At 41.8% G+C, this 24,016-nt stretch overlaps 1 protein-coding gene across 5 annotated transcripts in view; it reads right to left on the reverse strand.

The window, feature by feature from the left end:
• DPF3 (double PHD fingers 3) overlaps positions 1-22,757 on the reverse strand; it is a 154,319-nt gene extending 131,562 nt beyond the window's left edge. For 2 of the 5 annotated variants that reach the window (XR_003398565.1, XR_003398564.1), the window contains exon 1: positions 22,695-22,713. Coding sequence is in view for 3 of the 5 variants with exons in the window: in XM_026850099.1 (XP_026705900.1) it covers positions 22,695-22,750 (56 nt within the window). In the remaining 2 variants the exon portion in view is untranslated. Of the gene's footprint in view, positions 1-22,694 lie in introns of all 5 variants that reach the window. The other 3 variants (XM_026850099.1, XM_026850100.1, XM_026850101.1) reach the window with 3 other exon arrangements.
• Positions 22,758-24,016: the final 1,259 nt, after the last annotated feature.

Below are 24,016 nucleotides of genomic sequence, written 5' to 3' on the forward strand. Positions count from 1 at the left end.
AGAACAGCAAAGGAAGGCTAGCCTAAAAGGAGTGGATTTTGTGAGTGGTTTGGAGGAAAGTTGAGTAGCACAATGCACAGGGTTGAGGAGGCATCATTACATGGTATGAGAAAACGCACAGAGACATCTGTAGCAGGAGAATGCTGGAGCAACACAGCAAGTTCAACTAGGAGAGAAGCTGGCACAAGAAATAAAGCAATCAGATATGCAAGGTGAAATTCTATTCCTGATTTCACCGATTTAAAACCGCTGAATTAGTTGTAAAGAGGAAAGAATATGGTCGAAAAGAATCAGAAAAGTCTGGAGAGAGCAGTGCACTGCATTGAAGACAAGGATGTGGTGCAAGAACCAGATAAGGGGACCAAAAGACATCACAGGGTGTCTGAGAGGTGTGGGCAGGATACATAGGTGGCCCAGTGGAGAGGTAGATATTTTTTAGCAATCACCCTGTTGTACTTGTATAATGCAAGACAGGGAGAAGTCCAAAGGATGAGAAAAGGGGCACTAAAGAAGGGGCTAATTAAAAATGGCAATTAGTGGTGCTTCAGCCTCTAAATTGAAACAGAAAACAATAGAATGACCTTTGTTATATGTAAAGAGTCAGCATTTCTGCTTGGAAAAAAAAAAAAAGTAAATACAATCAAAATGGAAGAATGCTTACAAAGGTAAACATGTGGTGGGTGGGTGTCTGTAGGAATGCAAAATAATATAACTAACAACAGTAATGAAAAGGAATATTCCCCAAGTTGCAGGGAGTTTCAGACCAAAGATCTTTGGGACAGGTTGGAAGGGGAGGTGGAAGAGAACAGCAGAAAGAATTATAATCCTAATAGGATCTTAAAAGTCATAAACAAAAGACAATAATCAACTGTGTGTTCTCTTCTCCAAAAAGGCCACAGGGAGTTTCCATGATATAGTGGAGGTATCAGGGAAGAGACCTCAGCTGCATCAAGAGCCACCACGGGAATTAGCACCATCTGCTCCGCAAAGCAGCAGAGGAGGGGGAAGGGGAAAGGATGGGCAACATGCACTGAAGCTTGGTAACAAACCACATTTCTACCCTGCAAAACTGCTCGCAGAAGGTCAGAGGAAAAAAAAATAGGCAAGCAAAGGATTTCCTCCAAGAAAGAGTCACATATAAATACTGAAAGTAAAATAAAATATACATAGGGGTGGTAGGGAATAAGAAGGACAATGATCCCATTTGTTTCCTGGTGTACACTGGCAAACTTCCAGCAAAGTCCATAAGGTGACCAAGATTTACAACAGTTGTGAGGATCTGGTCCAATTAGTTCATTTTCTTGCATTGCTGCATTATGAATTTGGCAGAGTAAGCTCCCAGGAAGGGTCCTGTCACCATTACTTTATTTGGAATCAGCAGCACTAGTGTAGAGGTTCCCTGGTCGGTGCAGACATTGTGTTTACACCAGAAAAGGAGAACCTGTGGCGGTCACGTTTTGTTTAATGGAAAGAACACAATTCTCCATACACACAGCCAAATATTATTAGCCTCGCTTAGCTGAGTAGTTTTAGCATTGCTGATGAGAGCGAGGTACCCCAAAATAGCAGTCTTGCTCACCTGAGCAGTCTCACTGACTCCATCCTTACCCTGGATGCCACTTCCCTACGGACAGTAAATAAGGGGTGATAAGGGTTGGTGCGCTTGGTGCTGGGCTCCCAGCTGCCACCTGGGAGCTGTGGCATTCTGCGCTATTGGGCATTGGACAGACAAGTGTATTTTTGTGTGCAAATTTAAATGGCTGTAGTGTATTAGGATGGATAGCATCTCCAGATAGACCAAGGAAAAGAAACACGAAGAAGTTACAAGCCTGTAGAAGGCGCTGCTTATCACTTTCGTCCTTTGAAAATCTTCCGTAACTATCTAGTTAAAATATATGCTACATCTTTTCCATCTGTCTCAGGAAGCACAACAGCCTGCACAGACCAAAGTCTGATTCAGCTTAACATACTTGATGCGAAAGGCCCAGCAAGTGTCAAATGTCTGGAAGAACTTTGTTTTCGAAAAGCGCAATGGAACTGCACAAAATACCAGCCTGGACATTTTTCAAATTTGAGAGTAACCAAATAATAGTTTTAACTAGATCTCAGTTTCAAGAGAAGGCCTATATCCACAAAGGCTGGGTCCAACAGCACACATAAGCTCCCGAGCATGCACACCAACTGCACAGTGTGTGGAGTCCAGACTGGGATTTTCCAGCAGGGGAGCACCGATTAGCCACCGATTCTCCACTTTAATCTCTGCCAGTTATTCAACTGGATTTGTAATCTTCTACCTCTTTTCTTCCTTAGGAAAATGCTATTGCAAGGCAAAGCTCTATACAAAGCATTTACACTAGTAACACGTTATCAGATCAAGGTAAACTCTAAGTTCCACTCACCACTTCACTCGAACATCTAATGGGCTAGAAAACCAGATGTTTTCATGATGATTTTCCCTCCTATTTAAGCTCTGCATGGGTTTACTAACTGTAGGTAAAACTGCATCATTCTTTCCAATGCAGATGATAGCACCAATGCTTTTCCAAAGCCGACTGCATGCACTTTTTCAGTACAAAATACACTTAGACCAAATAATTTTGAAAGTCAAATAAATAAAAATACATACAAAGCAATAGGTCTTGATGTGTCTTCTTGACATGTCCCTTCTTCGTTATGAATTTGAAAGATGTAGGTGGATCTATCCAATCCTACATACGTGGTTTGGCTTTTTGAATTGTAAATTCAACTACCACTGGAGTCTGCAGAAGAGGTGAAGGAGACAACATGGCCATTCAAACATGGCCAAAGGTTGAAGGAGCCCCCTGAACCATTATGGGTTGCTACAGAGCGATCCACAGCACTTGGGGGTAGCAGCAGAAAGACTGATGGAAGTGGCATAGCTGCCATGTAGGTCAAGCTGTCCACATGGGGCTTTCTCCCGTGGCCACTGACAGTGTTCTTAAGATCAAGTTTTCTCTCTGGTATTAAAACACCTACACTCTGAGGGGAACAAAAGAGGATGTAAACACAAGATGTGCTGAAGTCAGCCAAGGGATCTACAGGATGGTTCATGTGCCAGGAAAGCCCTAACGCTAGAAACAGAGTTAACAAGGGAAAGCCCTCGGGCAGAGTCAGGAAATTGAAGCATACCAACTGCTTTTCTCCTGCTACTTCATATCTCACACAAAAGAAAGGATTGCAACTTAAGAAACAAAGAGATGATACTGGTCATTTGACTAACCAGAGAGTGAAACTCTGCAGCTTGTCATGTTTGGGTTGTTCTGAAACACTTCAGAAGCAGTTAAGAAATCGTGCTAAACCTACAGAAATGCCAGAAAGGAAACTTCAGGCTCACCCCACTTTTCGAGGTTGGCCCCAATCTCTGCAGGGGAGAGAACCCAAGCACTTCTAAAGGAGCAGGATTAGTGCTACGATTCAAGGCTATCTTTAGTGCCAGAAAACCGAGAACTATTTGCTGGTTATCAAAATAGTGCACGCATAAATGAGAGAAACAGGATGTGGCAAAACGACCAGAATCATTTAAATTTTATTCCGAATCAAGACTCTGCCAGCCTCCATACCGTATATGGAACATTTCCCCTGCAGGTGCAAGAAGTTTCTGTAGGATTTGCTCTTGCATGTAGTATCCCACAGACTAATATTTTAATAGATGCAACGGTTGATTAGTTGAATTTTATTTTTTTTCCGGTGTGGGGGGCAGGGAGGAGAGAAGGAAGAGGAGGTGGAGTAAAAGATATGTAAGCTGCAGGTTTAGGGGGGGGTTCTTTCCCTTCAGAGGCCCAGCTGTATAAACCACATGTGGCAATATAACAAACTACCTGGTCAAACCATAAGCAAGTTGAAGTAAGAGTTTGAGGGAGAAAGACATGAGGCTTTCCACAAGGGAATAGTCTATTCTCAGACAAGGATGGGAGAATTGATTTTCATGACAGGAGATAAAGCGTAGCAGATAAAACAGGTTACTGTTTGATCTGCCCAACAGAAAACACCAGCTGAAACGGTGACCTAGCTGAAGGAGCAGGGATCAGGCTAGGGGAGCAGCAGCCAGGCAGGTGCCATTCTGACATCACGCTGCAAAAGCACCAAGTGAGGAGATCCAAACTGCCCCTCCAAAGGGCTCAGGAACATTATTGACTCTACATCAACAGCAGTTCCCCACCTCAGCCTCCACAGTGAACCTAATCTTTAACAGCTCTGTAAACTAAGTTGCACACAATGGAGTATATATGTTTTTAAGAGAACCTGGTCAGCAGGAAAAGGAAGCTAATCACTCGCACTTAGATACAACTGTAAAAAAAGGAAAGGGCCGTCTTCAGAGTGTCTACACGTCCCCCTTCTCTCCTGCCAAGCGTATCTAAAGGCTTTACTTCCATGATTACTGAAAAGCTTCGATGAGCCCAGACCCTGTGATGAAGATGTTGATGATTTGTTGATTCACAAATGATTTAGCTGGAGATAGTTGTCCTCTGTCCAGTCATGGTCTCTCTACAACTGACTCTTTGTCCCTCATACCACCTTCAATCTAGTCTTTGCTTATTCACTCATTTGTAGGCCTGCCACAAACGTCATGAAAACACCCTATGAATTAATGACCCCATTCTGGTGCCTTTTGGACATCAGCATCTAAGCAAGAGATCTCTGACTATGGAGGGGACTGATTTGCCTGTTAGGAATGGGGAAAGGGAAGAAGAAGAGGATAAATACCTCATTTGCCTGACCGTGAGTCAGACTAGTCTACAGTGCTAAACTCAGCTAAGCAGATAATTCAGTGGGTGACCTTGTATCAGCCACTCATCTTCCTTGAATTTTTGTTTACCCATCATAAAGTGGGGCAAAAGCAGGCACCTTTCCTGAAAAAACAAACAAGCTAGCTTCCAAACCAGGTGAATAAGTTATGGAAAGTTAAATATATTCTGGCAAACAAGAAAGAGCCTCACTTTGTTCCAAAAAAAAAAAAAAAAAAAAAAAAAAGGTCAGCTAATAAAATCTGCACAAATTACATTCTCTTTGCAATTTCAGGGAACTTTATAAACAAGAATCCATTTTCACATGCCTGCTGTGTAGTCAGTCAGTCCATAAACAGGAATCAGGAACGGTCAAGTTCCTATCTTGATTCTCAGAAGCTGCTAGTTCTCAACTCATTTGCAGTATCACAGAAAGTATAAAGCAGATCTTACCAGTTCCCATGGATTGATTCCACATTTCATGCAATGTGGTGTTCTTCCTTAAAGTTCAACTCCAAAGTTATATAATTTACACAGTGATAGCTTTCATGGGTATAAAAGCGTTCCTAACTCTTAGATTTGAAGAGAATACCTTGGACTTGTACCCTAAAGGCTCAAAACCCAAAATGTAAAGACATGCATCCAAAAAGACACCATTAAAAAAAAAATTTAAAAAATTTAACCTTCCTGAATAAAAGCATCAATCTGCATCACAATTTTCAGACTAGCCATACTGCAACCCTACACAGTGGACCTAAGCAGCAGTAGTCCCAGTTATAGTGTAGGCTTCTGATTTGTTCAACACAGCAAAGACATTCAGAGAACTATGAACTTCTAGGATTCACATTTTTCATTCACTAAATCTCATTGTGACATTATTTTCTCACCTTTGGTGATCTGAAGGAGATTTGTTGCCCTCTCCCACAACAGCGCAAAAAATTGAAAATCTCAGAAAAGTGCATAAACTGACAATACATTAAAAAATGTCTTTAAGTCAATGACAGTGCCTTTGGTACCTCTTGAATTATTAAGTAATTTCCACTTAAAAAGAAATAAATATCAAAATGAAGCGTTCCTACATGGTCTAAAACTTTTCCAAAAAAACCCCACTTCAATTCTTTGATTTAGGAAATTAATCAAAAATAAGCTGTGTTCCGTGAACTGGATTGTTTTTGATGAATTGACATACTTCACGCTAAAACAGCCAGTGAAAAAATTCCCCATACTTCTCTAGTTTTCAAACAATTGTCCCAGAAACTTTCTGCTTCCTATACCAACTTCACAAGCATTCTGCTCTTGAGCAACAACATAAAGAGTGTTCAGGTAACTTCTTCAGTTATATGGGTCTTAGACATTCTTTGATTATAGACATGCGAACAACTAAAAATTTCAGTTAAAAAAATAAAGCTTCCATTTCTTTTCAAGGTCTCAGAAGCAAGAAAACAAAAAATACACAGGAAATCCAGAGAAGGAAGAAGCTGCCCTACTACCAGACCCCACCTTCAGCCACACCTTTCATTTCCTTGTACTTCTTGTCTTCTCATCCAAGATCCGTCATATCACTGAACTGAAGCAAAGTCCACGCTTCTCTATTAAACATCTATTATAACGCTACAGTCACCAAAATCCATCTTTGCCTTTTCCTCAAAGCTGTGGAAAGCAGTGACCTACTCTTACATGTGTGGTGGGCACAGCATTTGTCAACTGCAGGGGGGGGAGGGTGTTTCCATTTAGTTCCCTGTGGACAAGCAGGCACATCACTAGAAACACCATTAGAATTACCTCCCTTGGAGAGAAGCCATAGGCTTAAAAGGGTTGTGGAGCATAAAATATCTTCTCATTCCTTTGAATGAAGGATCCCTTGATCTTTTTAAGGCAAGATGAGGGAGTCTTGTAAGATCTTGCCTGTAAGCGTGCTGTAGATAAAGGAAAGAACCTGCAACCACCGAAATGTAAGGAGGAGTACTTATTTTCCTCCTTCATCACCCCCTCCTTGCCTAAATTTAATACCTCAGTAAATGTCAACTCCCACTGAAGCAAGTAATTTAACATTATCAGAAGACTTCTCCTCCACTTTGCAAATCCATGAACTCCTTTTTGAATCCACTAATGGTCAGGTACCCTCAGCAGGGTTCAGATCCAGGCTGTGTACCCGAATCAGCTGTGTGCATACATGTACATGTACACACGTAGGAGCAATCTCCAGTAATCATGAGAAGCAATCTCAGATAATCATGATGCACACGATAATTACACTTTGTCTCTCAATAGGCCCTTTTAAGTCTTTTTACAAGTATGCATCAACTAACCCTTAAACACTCCTTCAGTGCATGTGAGGTTTATTGTTCTCCTTATATAGGAAACGAAACTGAGTTGCTGAATAGTTAAACAACCTGTCCAAGGACACTAAGGATGCAACAAACACAATCTGGGTGTTCTGACTCATTATGCCTGAAATCTAACTGCTAGGTATGCTTCTTATGCTAGTTTCTCCAGGCAGCTTGCAGAGCTCATTAACATTTTCTGGAAACACATAATCTGAATTGTCAGAAAGATTTTCCTGCCCAACTTGACTAGACAGAGAAGAGCATGGAGCCTCTTCTTTTATATACTTACACCTCAGCCTCGATTTTCTGGTCCAAATGGTATTCTCTGAGTTCAGGGCAAAAGAAAGACAGGTTGCTAAGGTTTTTGGAGCGTCAACCTAGCAAAGGAGAGGTGTCCTCTTACAGCTTCAGGTGTTCAGTGATAAGTGGAGAGTGTCATGCTATCTACCTTTACCAGGTGTCAGGTTAGAGGGTAAGAGGTTCCGTTTCAGTTTAAAAGCCTTGCTTTCACATAAAATGGGAACAGTTAGGCAACATGTTCAAAAAGTGACACCAAGTAGGGTAGAGAAGGGCAAAGTGTGGTAAGGACTTCATAAAGTTCTTTTCAAATTAGGAGCTCCAGGCAGAAACCGTGATAATTGCACTGCTACCTGCAGTGTATCCAGCTCAACTATCCTTACTCTCTAGCTCTACCCTTTTATTCTGGCATTATGTTTTTCTTAGATTATTTTTATTTCTCCATACAGCGCAGTTTTTCCAAGGCTAACTGTTTCAAACTCAAGTCTTGGCACTTCAGAATACACGATCAAAAAATGAAAAATACAGCATCCTATCCCATGCAAAACCTAGTGCTTCCAACACTCACTTAAAGTAGCTCCACTGACCCAGTATAGTGCCAATAAATCAACAAAAGTGGAGTCTACAGCTTTGATAAAAAACAAAACAAAACAAAAAACCCCCAAACATAACAAAATTAAACATACTGCATGTGTTCTTTCTAAGGAAAGGGTATTAAGTGATTAATATTAGTCTGTTCCAAAAATGTAAGATTTGCAAAAACTCCATTATTTTTTCCCATTAAATCTCTCTCCAGAGTGTATTATAAATTCCCCAAACCAAACACTTGTGGCCTAGACAGTCTTCATTTACCCTAGTCAAAAATACAGTTTAGGAAAGAAATTATTTCTTGAAAAATGTGTATGTCATACACCACAAACAGTGGTCACTGGAGGTAAAATGGTTTGTAAGTAAACACTGTTGTGCTCCACCCAGAGAAGGGAGCTGTGAGGACTTTTCTCCACCTCTTCTCACGTCCATGAGCTGTAAAAGAGAGTCACCCCAAGGCAATTCTTCTGGTGGGAAGGAGAGAGAAGGGGAGAAGAATGAGCTAGATCCCTTTAATGTTAGCAGGAATTATGTGTGCCATCTGAAAGCAATTACTTCTTTATAGCTGTGGAAAGCTGAAAGAAGCTCTTCACACTGCTAGTTCCAGGGTGCAAGACTGTCACCAAGCCCTTCCATCAAGTTCTTGTGCGTACCTCCTTTACAGCAGAAGAGACCCAGAAACTTTTCAGAAATGGGGAACGTTTTACTCTACCATCCCTGCTGTCATGTCTGTTCCATTGCGCTTCCTTCCTGTAGCATGCCTAGCCTTCTGGAGATTCGATATGAATGCTGATTTGCAACACATGAGGCAAAATATTGCATAAAAATCCAAGGATAATTCAGGTTGGAAGAGACTTCCAAAGGTCTCCAGTCCAAACTCCTGGCTCAAACCAGGGTCAGCTGTGAGGTCAGACCAGGTTTCTCAGAGCTTTGTCCAGTTTGGTCTTGAAAAACTCAACCTCTCTGGGCAGCCTCTCTCACTGCTTGACTGTCCTCAGGATGAAAAAGCTTTTCCTTACACACCCATTCTGAATATCTCTTTTCAACTTACACTCATTGTCTCTCACCATCCCACCATGCAGTGCTGCAAAGTGCCTGCCTCCATCTCCCTGATGGCCTCTCTGTAAGTATTGGAAGGCTGTAGTTATGTTCCTGCAAAGATGTCTCTTCTCCAGCCTGAAGTTGCCCCGTTCCCTCAGCTGCTCCTCACAGGAGGAGGGCTTCATCTCTCCAGTCTCAAGATGTTAGACTGTGGTTTCTCAGAACATTAAGAAAAAGTTATTTTAATTGGTTTTCATGTTCAACGTTGTTATGTAAAAGAAACTGAAGAGATGGAATGTCAATAACATCACCTTTCAGACCATGGTAAACTTGTATTTCCTAGGTTGCATGTGAGGGGGGAGCAGCCACATGTGACAAGGGTCACAGAGAGGGACTGATGAAGTGACACAAGCAGGTGAATCTGTATCAGGAACACCTCAGCATGGCTGTTAACAAGCCCTGTATCCAAGGTGACTGACAGTCATGAGGAATTGCAATGTACATATACATATAAGATTACATAATATCCTGACAGAGGCATGTTTTGTCATGCTTAACACAAGCACAGGGGCCAGCAACGCCTAAATGTTTCTTAATGTTTCTAAAGACCCAGGCCTGTGACTTCATCTCTCTCTCTCCCTCCTTCCCTCTCCTCTCTCTCTTTCAGTTCCCTCATTTTAAAAATGGGAATAACATCACTTGGCCTCCATCACACGAATTTCCGCTATTAGAACAGGTACAGTGCTTTGAAGATGTAAACTGCTACTCTGAGCACCTTAATTCAAGGCATGAAGAGTGGACAGTGAGGTCTGTCATAATGACACGCTTTTTTGACTCTTTCTGCCCTGCACACAGAGTCACACAGCAGTGATTAAACACGCAAAATCCTGTCACAAAATTTCTCAGAACAGCTCTTGAAAATAGAGCTGCTTTCATGAAACTACTCTCCTACTCGTAGTTCCTGTGCATGTAGTGAAACTCCTGGTAGTATTTAAGCAGTGAATGTAAGGAGGTGTGTTTCCTTACCACAAAGCCTGCAATGAACAGGAGCAAACATAGGGCAGGCTGTGGCTCCTTTCTTAAGGAGGTGTGTCAGGATAGGGGCAGCAGAGGAAGGAGTCTCTGAAGCACAGTGTGCAGGATACAGAGGTCTGCTGCTGCAGAACTGCCCTGGCCTTCAGCACAACGTCCAGTGCCAGGTTTGAAGCCCTGTCCTGGACAGGGGACAGAACAAAGCAGGGCAGTAAAGTTATCCACCAGATTTCTACAAGAAACTACGTGTAGAACCACTCCAAACCATAACTAGGAGAGGATATCCTCAGGACCACTGCAACATTGATTGCAAATGCCGACCTTCTAGAAAACCTTTCCTGACACTGAACTGCTTTTATTCTTCCCCCTTGAAGATGAATGGCGTGATGCCTACATTCCACTTCTATGCACTTGTGAGCCACGGTCTGGGCTTTTGTATCCCTTTGTCTCATATCTGTGATGTGAAAGAAAAGAATATGTTTGCCTTGTATGTGCTATGCACTGCCACAAAAATGAGAACGCAAGGGTGAAAAACAGTCATTTAGGACAACATGAAAGAGTTGATTCTTAAGTCAATATTTTATATACCAATAGAGCTGAGGCCCATCTCACCCCTCTTGGCACACCTTGTGCTGTTGTTAACACCTGGTCAAAATGTAACAGGTTTCAAACCGAAGTATTTTACATCCTCTCTCAGTGAACAAACCACCACGTCAGGGAAACAACAGAGGCTGAAGTTCACTTACTGAGTCCTTATTTATACTGATCAATTCAGGGAAAAAAAAAAAAAAAAGTTCAAAATGCGGAACTATTCAAATTACTCTAGCACAGATAGATTGACGGTAAGAGTGGGAAACTGCCTTTGTTGTATTTGGTGATGCTGTATGTTCAGAGCTGTTGTTGAGCAGTTACAACTAAATGCTTTCAGGTCATGCAAAGGCTGCAGGAACTTTGGGAGAAAGTCTGTCCAAGAGGAGCAGAGGGGAAGAAGAGGTGGTCAGATCAGTTTAGCTGCTCACAGCGGGGCAGACTCCAAGAGAGTTACTCTCACAGGCTTCCCCTCTGAACCCGCTTGCCAAATTCAGTGGGCACAGAATCCATTCTGTAGCCATGAGCAAACAAAATTATGTGATTACATTTCTCAGTCCCCACAGATTCCTGAGAGAATAAAGTGGGAGTGGGAATGGCACTGGAGAGGAAATCTGTTGAAGCAAACAGCACCTCTGAAGACAGCATACACTGTCTCGTTAGCCTAAGCACTTGGGCTTTCGTGATAAAGCTTTCACTGAAGACCCTTAGAAGACACTAAAAATACAGCTTCAAAAACTGTTGCCAGGACAAGATTCTGGATGAGGCAAATAACAGGTCTGAAACCTGCTTAGCAACCCAAGGGTTAAGCCTATGAGCCAGTGCAAAAGGACCCTTCCTTCTGCTTCCTCCCAGAACAGTAACCCACAAGCTTCTGTGTGACAGTTGTGCAATTTTTTTCCACGTCGCAATGCACTGGTGCAGAGGTATCCCTGACACCATCTCTTGTCCTTTCCAGCAAGGCTGCCACTGCATTTCCTGCCTCTGCTCTTCAGTGGGAGGAGGAGGAGGAAAAGAGATTTCCTTCCATTACCAGTGGGAGGAAAAGTGATCAGATCCCCTGAGCTGTGGCACCCATATAGTTTCTAAAAACCCAAATGCACAGAAGGGTCTCTGCTTCACACCTCCCCCCAGGAACAGGAATACAATTATCACCAGCTTTGGCACCTACTGCTGAAGCTGTGTTTTACTCCCCTTTGCCGGGAGTGTCCTCCCACTCTTCCCACTGCAACTCTTCCCAAACTCTCCCTTGCCACTTTTTCGCACTGGGCCTGGAAAGGAGGTCTTGCTGTTGTTCTTCCAGATCTGATCCCAACATTACGCCCAATGATATCACACCACGCCTCCCAAGCTACCCTCTCCAAGGAATACTGTGGAGAGCTAATTGCTCTCATGCTCTTAATTTGCTAACGTTATGCCTATCCCGTTACATAGCAGGGACCAGGACCAGCGGTAACTGCCAGCTGTAAGTTCTTTGGGCCAGAAACTGCTCAATTAGTGCAAAGAAATCACAGCCTAGTGGGAGCTACTTACAATACTGATTTCTAGTTAATATTAATTTTTAAAGGAATTAATTAAAGAAAATGTCTTTAATTTGTATTACAGTCTGTCTTTTTGTGTCTTCATTTCCCTTCTGGCCTACAAAACCTCTTTTCCTGCCTTACCATGTCTCTACCATGCTTCCTATTAGTTCCCTAACGTCCTTTTGTCACTCACTTCCCCATGCAGAGCCTTCCCTGGCAGCCCTCCTCCAGTAAAACACTTTTGCCTTAAAATCCAAGTAATGGTCCTCTCTGAGCCTCCTTGTGTCATCACACCCTGTAGCCAGTCTTTGTATCTGCTTTCATGTTCTCCACTGGACTTACATCCCCCATCCCACGGGAATATGAGTTTCTTCGATCAAAATGCTGCAAACCTTCTAAAGGATTGGATGCCTTCATACCTGCAGTCCTTTCCTCTGACTTGTTCTCAAAGCAAAGCAGCACACACACGTATGCACTCACCCACACATTTTCTTTCCAACCCTTCTCTCAGTCTTGACCTCTTGCCCTGTTTCAGCAGTGGTAATTAATCACTTCACTTTGCTGGGGGGGTTTGCTTAGCTTCCCCCATCTCACTTTGGCCTTTCCAGGAATTAAATAAATAGAATATCCTAATGCCTAGAAATATTTCTATCTTCTTCCACTAACAATAACATCAGGTGAGCAAAAACTGGGATTGAGCTTGAAGGAATGGCAAGAAGAGTGTCCCTGGGCCCCTTAAAAAGAAGGGTTAAACTGCAGGAGGGGACTTAGAGTTAACACTTTCACCATCTTATCAACTACATGAGTTGATTGATACATTAGCCAGAAGATAGTTTTCAGACACCCAAAAGGTAGAAAAAAATCTTTAACTAGAACTGGGATTATACACAGAGAAAGGTAGAAGGTGAAACTAAGGCATAATATTCCCATAAATTGAAATATTAATAATGAATTAGAACTTGTTTTTCTATATTAGTTTAACATATTTGCTCCATTTTCACAGACGTTTCAAGTGTTCGATACACCCCTCAGTACTTGGCACAAAAGGTGCCATATCTTAAACTAGACTGTGTGTTTTCTTGTGGTTTGGGTTTTTTTTAATCAATTATTCTACTTGATAACTGGATGCCTTTGGTCACTGGGCAGACAGTGAAGCAGTGCAAGCAGTACACTGACAATCAGAAGTAAAGTTAACAAGAGAAGCCTGAGACAAGACCACCCTCTGAGTACCATCACTGGCAGCACAGGCTGGGGTGAATGCTCTTTACACAGAGTTACTGTTTGCATTGCATAGAATAACTGTTTGCTAAATCATGTTTAGGTACCTCTCTACACTTATGCAAAGAGCAAGAGGGCATGGTGGCCTTCATGCAGAATTTACATATGGGGAGGTGGAAACTGTATAAAATTGAAAGAGACACATCATTCAAATAATCATTTTTTTTCCATGTCATAACAGCTGTAACTGGCACTCAAGTGGCTTAGAGTGTAAGTGGAAACAAATTCCAGGGTGAATAGCATGGAATAAAATGTATGGGGGTGGGTGTCGTATTAAATCTGGACAGCTTACTATTGCAATCTGAAGTGCAGAGCAGTGGCTGAATTCACTTGAGCATTACCTTGAGGTGGGCAGAGTTTACTGGGGGAAAAGAATGGCATTTAGGGACTGTCGATTAACACCACTCATTGTGGCATCTGTGCTCCATGCCACATGACCCAGTATGGCTCTACAGGTCATGCCTGCAGACAGTCCTATTCTAACTGGTGGATGCCATTTCTTCTTTTACTGCAAGACACTCCTCACAGTCTACACACGTCTTTCTAGCAGCTGCCTGTGGCAGCCCTGTGAACCCATCAGCAAGTGTTGGAAACATGCAGTAATATCAAGAGCAATTGCACATCTATTGCCTTCACGTTGGCAATGGAGACTTACATTCGCCTCGTGACTACCCCCATACCCAGTAGGACTATTCCACGTACAAGCACCATCATCGGAGCCGCTAATTTCTTTTGCTGCAGCAAGGTTCTCCATAGGAACCTCACAGTCCCAGCCATTTCATTTGAAAAGTGTCTGGAGGTTTATTCGTGAAACTTAGAGGTTTGCACAACCACCTGGGTGCCCTCCCACACTTCCTGACCCATAACAGCTTTGAGGCAGAGGACTAATGCAATCCCAGCACTTAAATCCCAGTATTAAAGGCAATCGTGTAGGTCTTCTTGGTTGTGCTGCCAAAGTTTGTGTTGTCTCCGGTGATTTCTCAAAAACATGATGTCTAAGAACTCAAATGCTGATACATAAAAGGAACACATCAGAGATTTCTCCTCATTGTAGAAAGCTGTATTAATACCTAGCTAGTGTACCGAAAAAAGATATTTTTGTGTGTGTCTTTTACCCAATGTCTACAGTACAGTATCCTGGAAATATCTACAGATGCTTGATCGAGTACCTAATATGCAACTGTTAATCATTCTGGTCACCTACAGCAGCAGCCAGCCCTATGTAAAGACAGGTCTCCTGTGAAGGAACCCCAGTGTGGGAATGCAGCAAATTAGAAGGCCTGCCCCCCAGAAAAGGGAGTGAAACAGAGCTTGTGAGTGGAGAAAGAGAGAAGGCAGAGCTGAAATACCCCACCAGAGCAGCTACACCACAATGCTACACCAGAGCAGCATAAGGATCACAGCTTCCAGATGTAATAGCAGCAATAGCCAGGAATCAAGCCACTTCCCAGAAATTTAGAAATCAAGAAGATTCAAGTCACCTCTCCTGACAGATTTTATTCAGCCCAAAGGAGGGAAAGTCTTAAATGATCCATTTCATTTTTACAATGTGTGTAGAGAAGGTTAGGAACAGAATTTGTTATGTTCATGGCTACATACCTCCCTGCTGAAACCTGGTTTAAGCAAGTAGCAGGTACCTGGGACACAACAGCTGGACACCAAGAATTTTTTCCACGACTCCCTGAAATTTGATACCATCTAGTTCAGCAGCAAATGCTAAGGCAAGTTCTGGGGCCTCTGATACATTTAACTTTGAACAAGAGCATCTCTTTGTCTTCTCATCAGGATTCAGGCATGCTACTGCACAGCATGAGGAGAGGACAACCACCTTATGTGCAAGTGCCATCGCTGCCTTTCATTATAAATAATAACTTATAAGACACGTCTGCAAATGGCCACAGGAGCAGAAAAAGAGCCACAAGGAAGAGCAAAGGTCACCTATGATTCTGAATCTGAGACATGACTAGAAAATTCATCCCATAAACAGTAACCTAGTGAGAGCACAAAAACAAAAAGAAACTGTACAACAGGACAGAAAGGACAAAAAAATAACACTTCCTCCAGTCAGATCAGACCACGGCAGATTTCCCAGGGGTTAAATGCCGGTTCTGACATACGCACCCCAAACTAATGAATTACTAATAAGTATAGAAACAACTAATTCAGATTTTTTCCATCTAGAATGAATCTGAATATAGGTTTTGCTTCTTATCCAGTTTGAACAAGAGGCCTGCGAACAGACATTGAAGATAACAAATTTCTTAACTGCAATGTCCAGTAAACAAATCAGCATCAAACACTTCGCATTCACTTACAACTTTTAGCACTTATTTAGCACTTTACAACCATTGCTCTCAAACTGCTCTTCAAGGAGAGATATAAAGGATTTAATCTGTTCTTTGCGCAGGGAAACAGAGGGACAACATGGTACAGGACTTGACTGGAAATAGAAAGTCAACGGTGTAGGCAGAAATGAAATGCAAGTCTCTGCACTACCAGTCTGGATCATGCCATTTCCTCTGTATAGCAGCCAAAGCGTATGTTTAATAAACAGGTTGTCTCAGGTTGTTGCAAGACCTGGGTGAACTGGCACACAGATTTCCCCCTAGGGTTGACATGAAGGAGCAAACGTTGCAAAGAACAAAATAAAGCTCTGGTTATTCAGCCAGTAATCATAATTCCATCTTGCATTTCTGGGTCTCTTATTTTGAAACTTCTCAAGGCCTTTCTTGCAACACTGCTAAGTACTATGTGATTGCCAGAGCCCTTGAAACGTAAGAATGGCAATACCAGGTCAGACCAAAGGTCCATCCAACCTAGGACTCCTCTGTCTCAAACTTCAGCCACTAAGGAATCCCTAAGGAGGCACACAAAATATGGACAGGATACAGTGATGTTCCACAGGAAATACACTGGTATATTCTCTCAGCCTCTGCCAAACTGTGATTCAGATATCTCGATATTCAATAGCCATTGAAGGGTTTTCCTCCTATGAAGCTGACACTTTCTGAACCCAGGTAAATTTTAATACCCCATACATCTCATTGGAAAATGTTCCACAGCTTTATTTAATATTTAGTGAAAAACTATACCCTTTGGTTCCTTTTGATCCAGCCTCTTGATAATCTCATTTGATGGCCTAACTTCTGACTTCAAGAGAGAGAATGAACATCCATCCCCTAATTGTCCCTTCCACGATGCTCCTGATCTCATACACAGAGTCAGAAATCTTTTTACAGACTGGGAATCCTAAATCAACTTAGCAGTTCCTCATACCGAAGTTGTTCCTTTTGATCATCCTTGCTTCCTTCTCAGTACATCTTTGAGTTTACTGTAGCCTTTTCAAGACAAGGAGACCAAACTGCTCACGGTATTCAACATGCAGCAAACCTTGCATTTACATCGTGTCATAGTAATGACGTTTGTTTTCTTTCCTTTCATAGTAACTCCTCACATTTAGCCTACGTCTCTTCCTTCTGTCTCCCTTTCCTTCTTCTTATTATTACCTCATTATTATCTTTCACCATTATTGAGCACAAAGCTTATATTTTGGTAAGTCTAACTCCAAAACTTTTCAGTGTCAGGAACAAGTTCTGTCCCTGTTGCTGTATACGTCAATTTGGGATCATTTTTCCCCACATGCCTTAATTTACATTTATCTAAACTTAACATAATCAGCCATTTTAATGAGCAAATTCATTCAGTTCCATGAGGTCCTCCTTCAACACTTTGCAGCAACCTTGTGTTTTTCCCACATGGAATATACTTAGTATTATCAGCTAAGTTTGCCACCTCCCTCGCCCCTTCCTTTGCTAGCTCTTTTGTAAATATCAGGTGGCACAGGCCCAACTACTGATCCAGCTGCGCCTCCACAGGTGACCTGACTAGTTGTTCCTAGCCTAGTGATTCCAGGGTTTTAACCAACTGTGCCTCAGGAGGACATCCCAAAGCTTTCAAAGCTTCTAGAGAGGAGAATTATCCAAGCCATTTGGAAACCAATTTTAGTGTCACGGCAGCTGCTGAGTGGGAGTGGCTGCCGCTGGAGGAAAGCTCCACTCCCCAGCTGCAGGTGCCATTCCCATCTCTCCTACCCTCCTGGCAGGAAAAGGAGAAGTCAGCATCATCCTCCCCCAGTTCTCCATTCCATTTCTTCCTACTTCTTCCTTCACCATAGCCAGAATAGCGCTGGCCTTGGCCCCTCATCCTTGGAGAGGTAAAAATGCAGCTTTGCCTGCACTGCCAGGAGGCCCCGAGTCTCTTTAGAGCACAGGCATCTGCAGTTCCAGGGAGCAACTAGAGTAGGTGACACCCTGAGTAAGCATGTTGAAGAGAAATTTTGTAGGAATTATTGCAATATAAGTGTGCTGCCAACTTAAAGCAGAACAATAAATGTGTCACACAAGCGCTGTCCCCTACTGTGTAGCTATGATTTTATTATGAACAATCTCCAATTAAGAAAAGGTTTACCAACCTCATGACTCTTCAGTGGTATCTTGGAACAAAATAAGGATTTGGTCTAATATCCGTCACGACGACCAAGTTCAGTGTCATATTTTATATGCTTATAAATACATGAAAGGAACATTGAGTGAATCTCTGAGCAGGCCTGTCAGAAAACAAAACCACTTCGCGTAACTCCTAGGTATGTGGTATTTCTTAGGGACCAACAGCACTTTTGGCTCTTCTCTGATCTCTCTAAGTGTATCCCTCCTGATGCCCTGCCCAGTGTGAAAGCCCATTGATTCCCCTCTCTGGGATCGGGTTGTCATCTATACACAAACTCCTGTGTACTGATTTTTTTCCTACTCATTTTTAGTTCCCCACCTAAGAAACTGTTAAGAAGCAAAGGCAGGAAACCACTGTAACTGTAACCGCAGGAACAAGGAATAATTTGAAAGGTTTTAAAATAAAATCTACTTGTGCCTTCTCTGGCTGAAGGATGCAGCAGCAGGTCTACCTGTATGTCATCCTGTTTCCAGGTAGTAACTACCCAAGGGAGCACCATTTCACCTGGGAAGAGTTCTTTCCCCTTCCCATTTGCCATGGTTTTTGGCTTTGTTAATCCAAAACTACTTCAAGTGTGATCCAGTGGAGACTTCCACGTGAGCTGCCCACTGTTACTACTTGCAGTGTTCATTTATGGATGCTCTTGGCCTTGTTTTTGCCCTCTTGATTTTGCTTCTTCCTTTTTTAAGATCAAACTCCTGCTATTAAACTAACCTGAGAAATTATACAAGAAGCATCCTTCACAGACAGCAAATAATCAGAGAATATATGGCATCCAAAAACATTGCAGAGTAGCTCCAAATCTCTCACTAGAAAGATGAAAATTTCTGAACAGCACCATTCTGAAACAGCTCAGTGCAGTGCCTATAACAAACTTCTGTGCAGGAATGTGGTGCTGGGAAATTTAAAGGCAGTGGCTGCTCTTGACCATCTCGAAGTATGGGACCACTCGGGATGAGCACAGTTTACCTGACAGAAGTGGTTTTACAGGTATGTCGAACTGGGAAGTAAATACCATGCAGGGCTGTAGGGCACAAGAGGATCATTTGAAAGCAGAGAAAATTAACTGTACAGTTGGTATTAACATATGGATGAAACGTTGCTTTAAAAGTTCAAACAGCAACTGTCAGCTGAACAAAGTTGGCACAAGGGTAACAAATGAGTTTTGCAATTGTGCTATTTTTACTATGTAATACCAATACTGTATAAAAGAACAAATGTTGTGTATATGTTCAATGCCAAACCTAAACCATTGTTAACAGTGTCGTTATGATGTGACTAAAATGTCACCATCATTATTTGCTGAAAAGGATTTTATCCCCCTCCCCAAGCAAGTGTTTTCATTACTGGAGTTTTACCAGACATGTTTGTGAGAAAGAAAGGTGAAGGAATAACCCAACTCAAATATTTAAAAGCATTTAACCATTCTGGCTCATTGACAACTGTACACTCTCCCTGTGATTTTTAAGAGCTGCTGACGCCTCATGGAAAAAACTTTGAAAAACATAGTATTGAAAAACAATTTTGCCAATGTGTCATATTTTCTGTCTTATCCCTTCCCTTGCTTCTCACTAGTAGAAGAATCTACATGAAAACAGAACCTTGATTCTTTAGGTAGACAAAATTTGGATCTGAGTTCTGCCAAAGCATGTGGGTGTTTGGATCCTGTCCATTAAAGACAGACATTTAACTTCAGATCCAGGTTCAATCTTCGACACTCGCAAAAAGTGCTGAGATCCAGGATTTTGTTCTGCTCCATCCCTGTTACTAAGAAGTCATCTGCTGCATGTCCTGCACGTTAAGCTATAGGCTTCTGCTAAGGATCTGATAAGTGGCTGCTGATGTCAACATCTGCTGCCAAATTATAAGCATCAGGTGCTACTGAATATCTGAGGTGGAGGGAGATTCTGAAAATTTAAGGGGGAGGAATAAAAGGAACTTTCTCTGGTAGTACAGTTGTCTTGAAATAACATAGACGTGGTTTGTCTCTCACACTGACATAACTTTTTGGACTTCAGTGAAATCACACTGACTGAGTACAAACAAAAACCACAGTCTGTATGAAGCTAAAGTTTTTTTTTCACATGCAGTGTGTTGAAACAACACATTCCAGCCCAGCCATAGAAGCTCCTGCTGCCTTGTAAGCACAGAAAACAGAGATTCACCCCGAATCTCCCACTCTGCAAATTACTGTGAGTGGAGAAGGAGAGCAAGCCAAACTTTCTCAGCTCAAAAAGATGCCAAACTGGACATAATTTCAAAAAAAAGAATCACATTTCAGCATGGCTTGGCTCTCTGATTTAGCTACACCGGGCAGAGCAATGGAAATGCTGGATAGACACCATCCTTGGGAATGTGCAGGAGGTTTTTACGTGACCTTGCCCCTCCTTTTATCAAAACACTTCTCTTACTTTCACTGACATTTACCCCAAGGACACTGAAGCGAAGCAAGAGAGGAAGACTAGCATGCAGGCTGCCTGCCTGCTCCAAGAAAAGCTTTTCATCAGTGGATTTACCAACGACTGAGATATCTGAGGAAGACTGACAGATTCATAAGTGCCCAGGGTTTGTGTTTCACCGTTGCCAAGTCACAAGACAAAACCTGAAAACCTAGCAGAGGACTAAAATCTAGAGTTTTGTGAGGGGTGAGCTGATACCTACTATACACATTGGGAGAAAGAAGACTATGGCAACAGTGCAATAAAGCAGCCTCCCAATTTCTGAACTGCTACGTATCTGATCCTCTTGCATTGTGCAGCATCACAGTACTAGACAACCTGTCACACAGACTTCAAAGGGGCTACTTAGTTTGATTAGAGTGTGCTGAATTTGCCCACAGAACCCCACCATCCCTTCCTCTGAAGAGAGACAAGCAGTAATTGCTAGATGAAATGGAAAAAAATAACCAACGACAACTCCACTTCCAGTTCTCCGCTGCCTTGCACTTCATGTGGTCATTTACATCTGGGCAAAATGAATGTGGAAACACTTCCAGGCCACAGAAGCAGTAATTTACCCTCACTTCCACTGCATTAGGCATGAGACTGAAGAATCAGGCCCTCTCTTACAAGCAAAACGTCCCGAACAATGAATGACAAGTAAAATATAGGCTGTGTAATTCCACTTGTTTTGGAAAACAGTCAATTTAGAAAGGTTACCATAAGACAGCAGCAAAAATCTACTCCTGAACTCCCAACATCTCAAGCTGTAGCCTTGTCAATAGTACACGGGGTGCAAAAGATTATGGCCAGCTCAGGCCATTAGTTTCCTTTCTGGGCAGGAATCCCAGCATAACAGATACTTATGCATATTCTGTCCTCATTTTATCTAATTACAAATATCTCTCTAGGGATGGGGAGGGGAGAAGAGGTTTGATCACACGATTTTAGGTCATTTATGCAAGGGAATGCTGGGATATGCATTGATCCAAAGAGTGCTGTAATATTTTAAAAGTTCTCAGAGCCCTCTAGTAAGAGAAAAAAAAAAATTATATATGTATCATTTTTTCCTATTTACATGAGTTTTTGAAATGACCAGTAGGAAAGAATTGAATCATATACTGATATAAATCAGTAAGAAGTATATGGAAATGTTTAAAGTGCCAAGACATTGATTAACGAACAATACCGTGTTTTCCTAAACACCATCTATAAATACATTCTTTCTTTCCTATATTATACACACACACAAAGTTACATGTATTATGTATTAAACACACAGTTTTCTCTGAATAAGACCAATAACATCAGAGAAAAATGGAACAAGGTCATTTAAGAAAAAAAAATCAACTGTATGTTACTCCTTTGGATTTTTACTTAATGGTTGCAATTCTGGTGAAAGACACAACGTTGTTTTACACTAATGAACTTTTAAAAGCCACATTTAGGCATGATCTAATTAAGTAAAACAACTTACTATTAAGCAGAATGGTCCTGCTTGCCCTGGATCAACATGGCATACGTCTTCCGCAGTACAAGAATAGGTCCAAAACTGTACAACTCCCATCTATCACCATCACAAAGTGCTTCAAACCTGTTCCTGACTGCTTCAGACCTGCTCTTTAAGCATGGGAGGTGTGGAATACAGCAGAAATGGGGGAATTTCTTTAAGAGAAAAATGCAAGAATTGTTTGAAACTTGTATGGAAAGACTGGGGAAGTTATTGGCTGAACAATTACCTTGGAAAAGGACATCAGAATTAAACAGATACCCTTCAGGAACAGAAAACAGTATTAACAGGAATAAAAATTGGATCTTAAAGGAAGTATAGGGGCAATTGCCAAAGTCAAGAGTTAGAACTTGCAAAAGCTATTAAAAAATAGTAATATTCTTCAGACATCAAAATAAAAGTGATCAAAGACAGTTCAGCTGTTTTACAGTTAGAATGGTACATAGATTAAATATAATGTAGGTACAGGCCAAGAACTAAAGGAATGCTGTGCTTCAGTGGGATGACTGAGGTGGAAGCCACAAAGACATTTGTGCAGTCAAGGCATAAATTCTGAATAATCTCTGCCCAAGAACTGCGACATGAAACCATACATCTACTAGCAAGTTCTTTAAGCAGATACTTCAAAGCACAGTTACTACTATATTACTGACTTATAGCAAGCAAAATAAAATACTCTTTGTTAATTGTTTTAGAACATAAACCTTGCAAGTTACTGCAGTAAGGCTGAGCCAGAGTTCACTCACATGCAGTTTTTTGAAGCATAAAATTCATCAAGAACATTCTTGAACAAGGAAACAACTAAGATGCAAGATCCATACCTTGTGCCAGAGTAACCTGACATCTTGCCTTCGTAAGATACTGATGTTCTAGACATCTTCTTAGCTTAGGACTTTCAGAAAACGTTTCATACAGTACTATATGAGAAATTACTGAAAATGGAGAAGATGAGGATTAGTACAAGAATGGAGATATGACTGAAAAGCCACTGAAAGAGGGTCAGACACAGGTAAAGTCCTAACAGAGACAGTAACTGGCTGACAGGAGGTTACTTCTGGAGTTGGTCTCCAATCAAAGGATTGGTCTGTGGACTGATCTTATTCAGTATCAAGAAAATTAAGAATATCAGGCAAGAAGAATTAGATGGAGTAAATTCAGTATAAATTTCACTCACTACCCAGGAGATCATAATCTCAACAACAACAGCTGAAAGGACAGAAGAAACATAACAGTATTAGTCTACCACAGGATGACTATGAACCACCAGTACAATACAATCACAAACAAATGCAAAAGCAAGGTGCTCCCAGAAGAGGTAAAAAAATAAAGTTATTGTAGAAGGCACAACTTCACCTGGAACAGAGTACAATTCTGTCTACTCACACTCAAAAAAGTTGAATGTGAGTAATCCAAGCTGAGGTAGAGAAGACAAGGACAATAAATACTCCAGCGATCAGAGGAAAGGAAGATAGCACAAGCGGTTTAGTATATCAAAACAAAGACTGAGAGGGCTTATAATAGTCTCATACAAATGCATGGTAATGGAGAGGAAGACATGGAGGGAGCAATAGTATTTAAACTAACAACTCCATGCTGGCACCAGAACAAATGGATATAAACTGGTCACAAGTAGGGCTAGGCTAGGGATTAAAATGCTATTTCCAGCCATCAGAGCAGTGGGTTCTGGAACCGTCCCAAGAGAAGTAATGGGAACAAACAGTCCAAGTGGGGATTTAAGACAAGGATTTTTCAGTTTATGAAAGGGATTATCTGACATGGTACCAGGGGACTGGACATAAGACCCAGGAACCCTCTTTTAAATCTACACTTCTATTAATTGAGCCTCTGTGGCCAATTTGGTCTTTCTTTTCTCATCTGAAAGTACCCACACAGGAATCAATTAGTGCCAACTGGGATGACAGCCTTTGTGATATAGGTACCTACCCACTAGGAGCAGGACCAGGCTCAACCACACATTCAAGACAAGATATTAAACATAGCCTCTTGCTTTAATAGGCACTCTAGCCCAACCTGGCCTTTGATGGTAGTACGACATGCAAGAAAATCATGCTCAAGCCACTGTCACAGCCCCTTAAGTACTTTGCCAAGAGACCACTAGTGCCAGCATCCAAACCGTTCTTCC

This window comes from Athene cunicularia (assembly GCF_003259725.1).
Source record: "Athene cunicularia isolate RWA chromosome 5 unlocalized genomic scaffold, athCun1 chr5_part1, whole genome shotgun sequence".
NCBI classification, from domain to species: domain Eukaryota; kingdom Metazoa; phylum Chordata; class Aves; order Strigiformes; family Strigidae; genus Athene; species Athene cunicularia.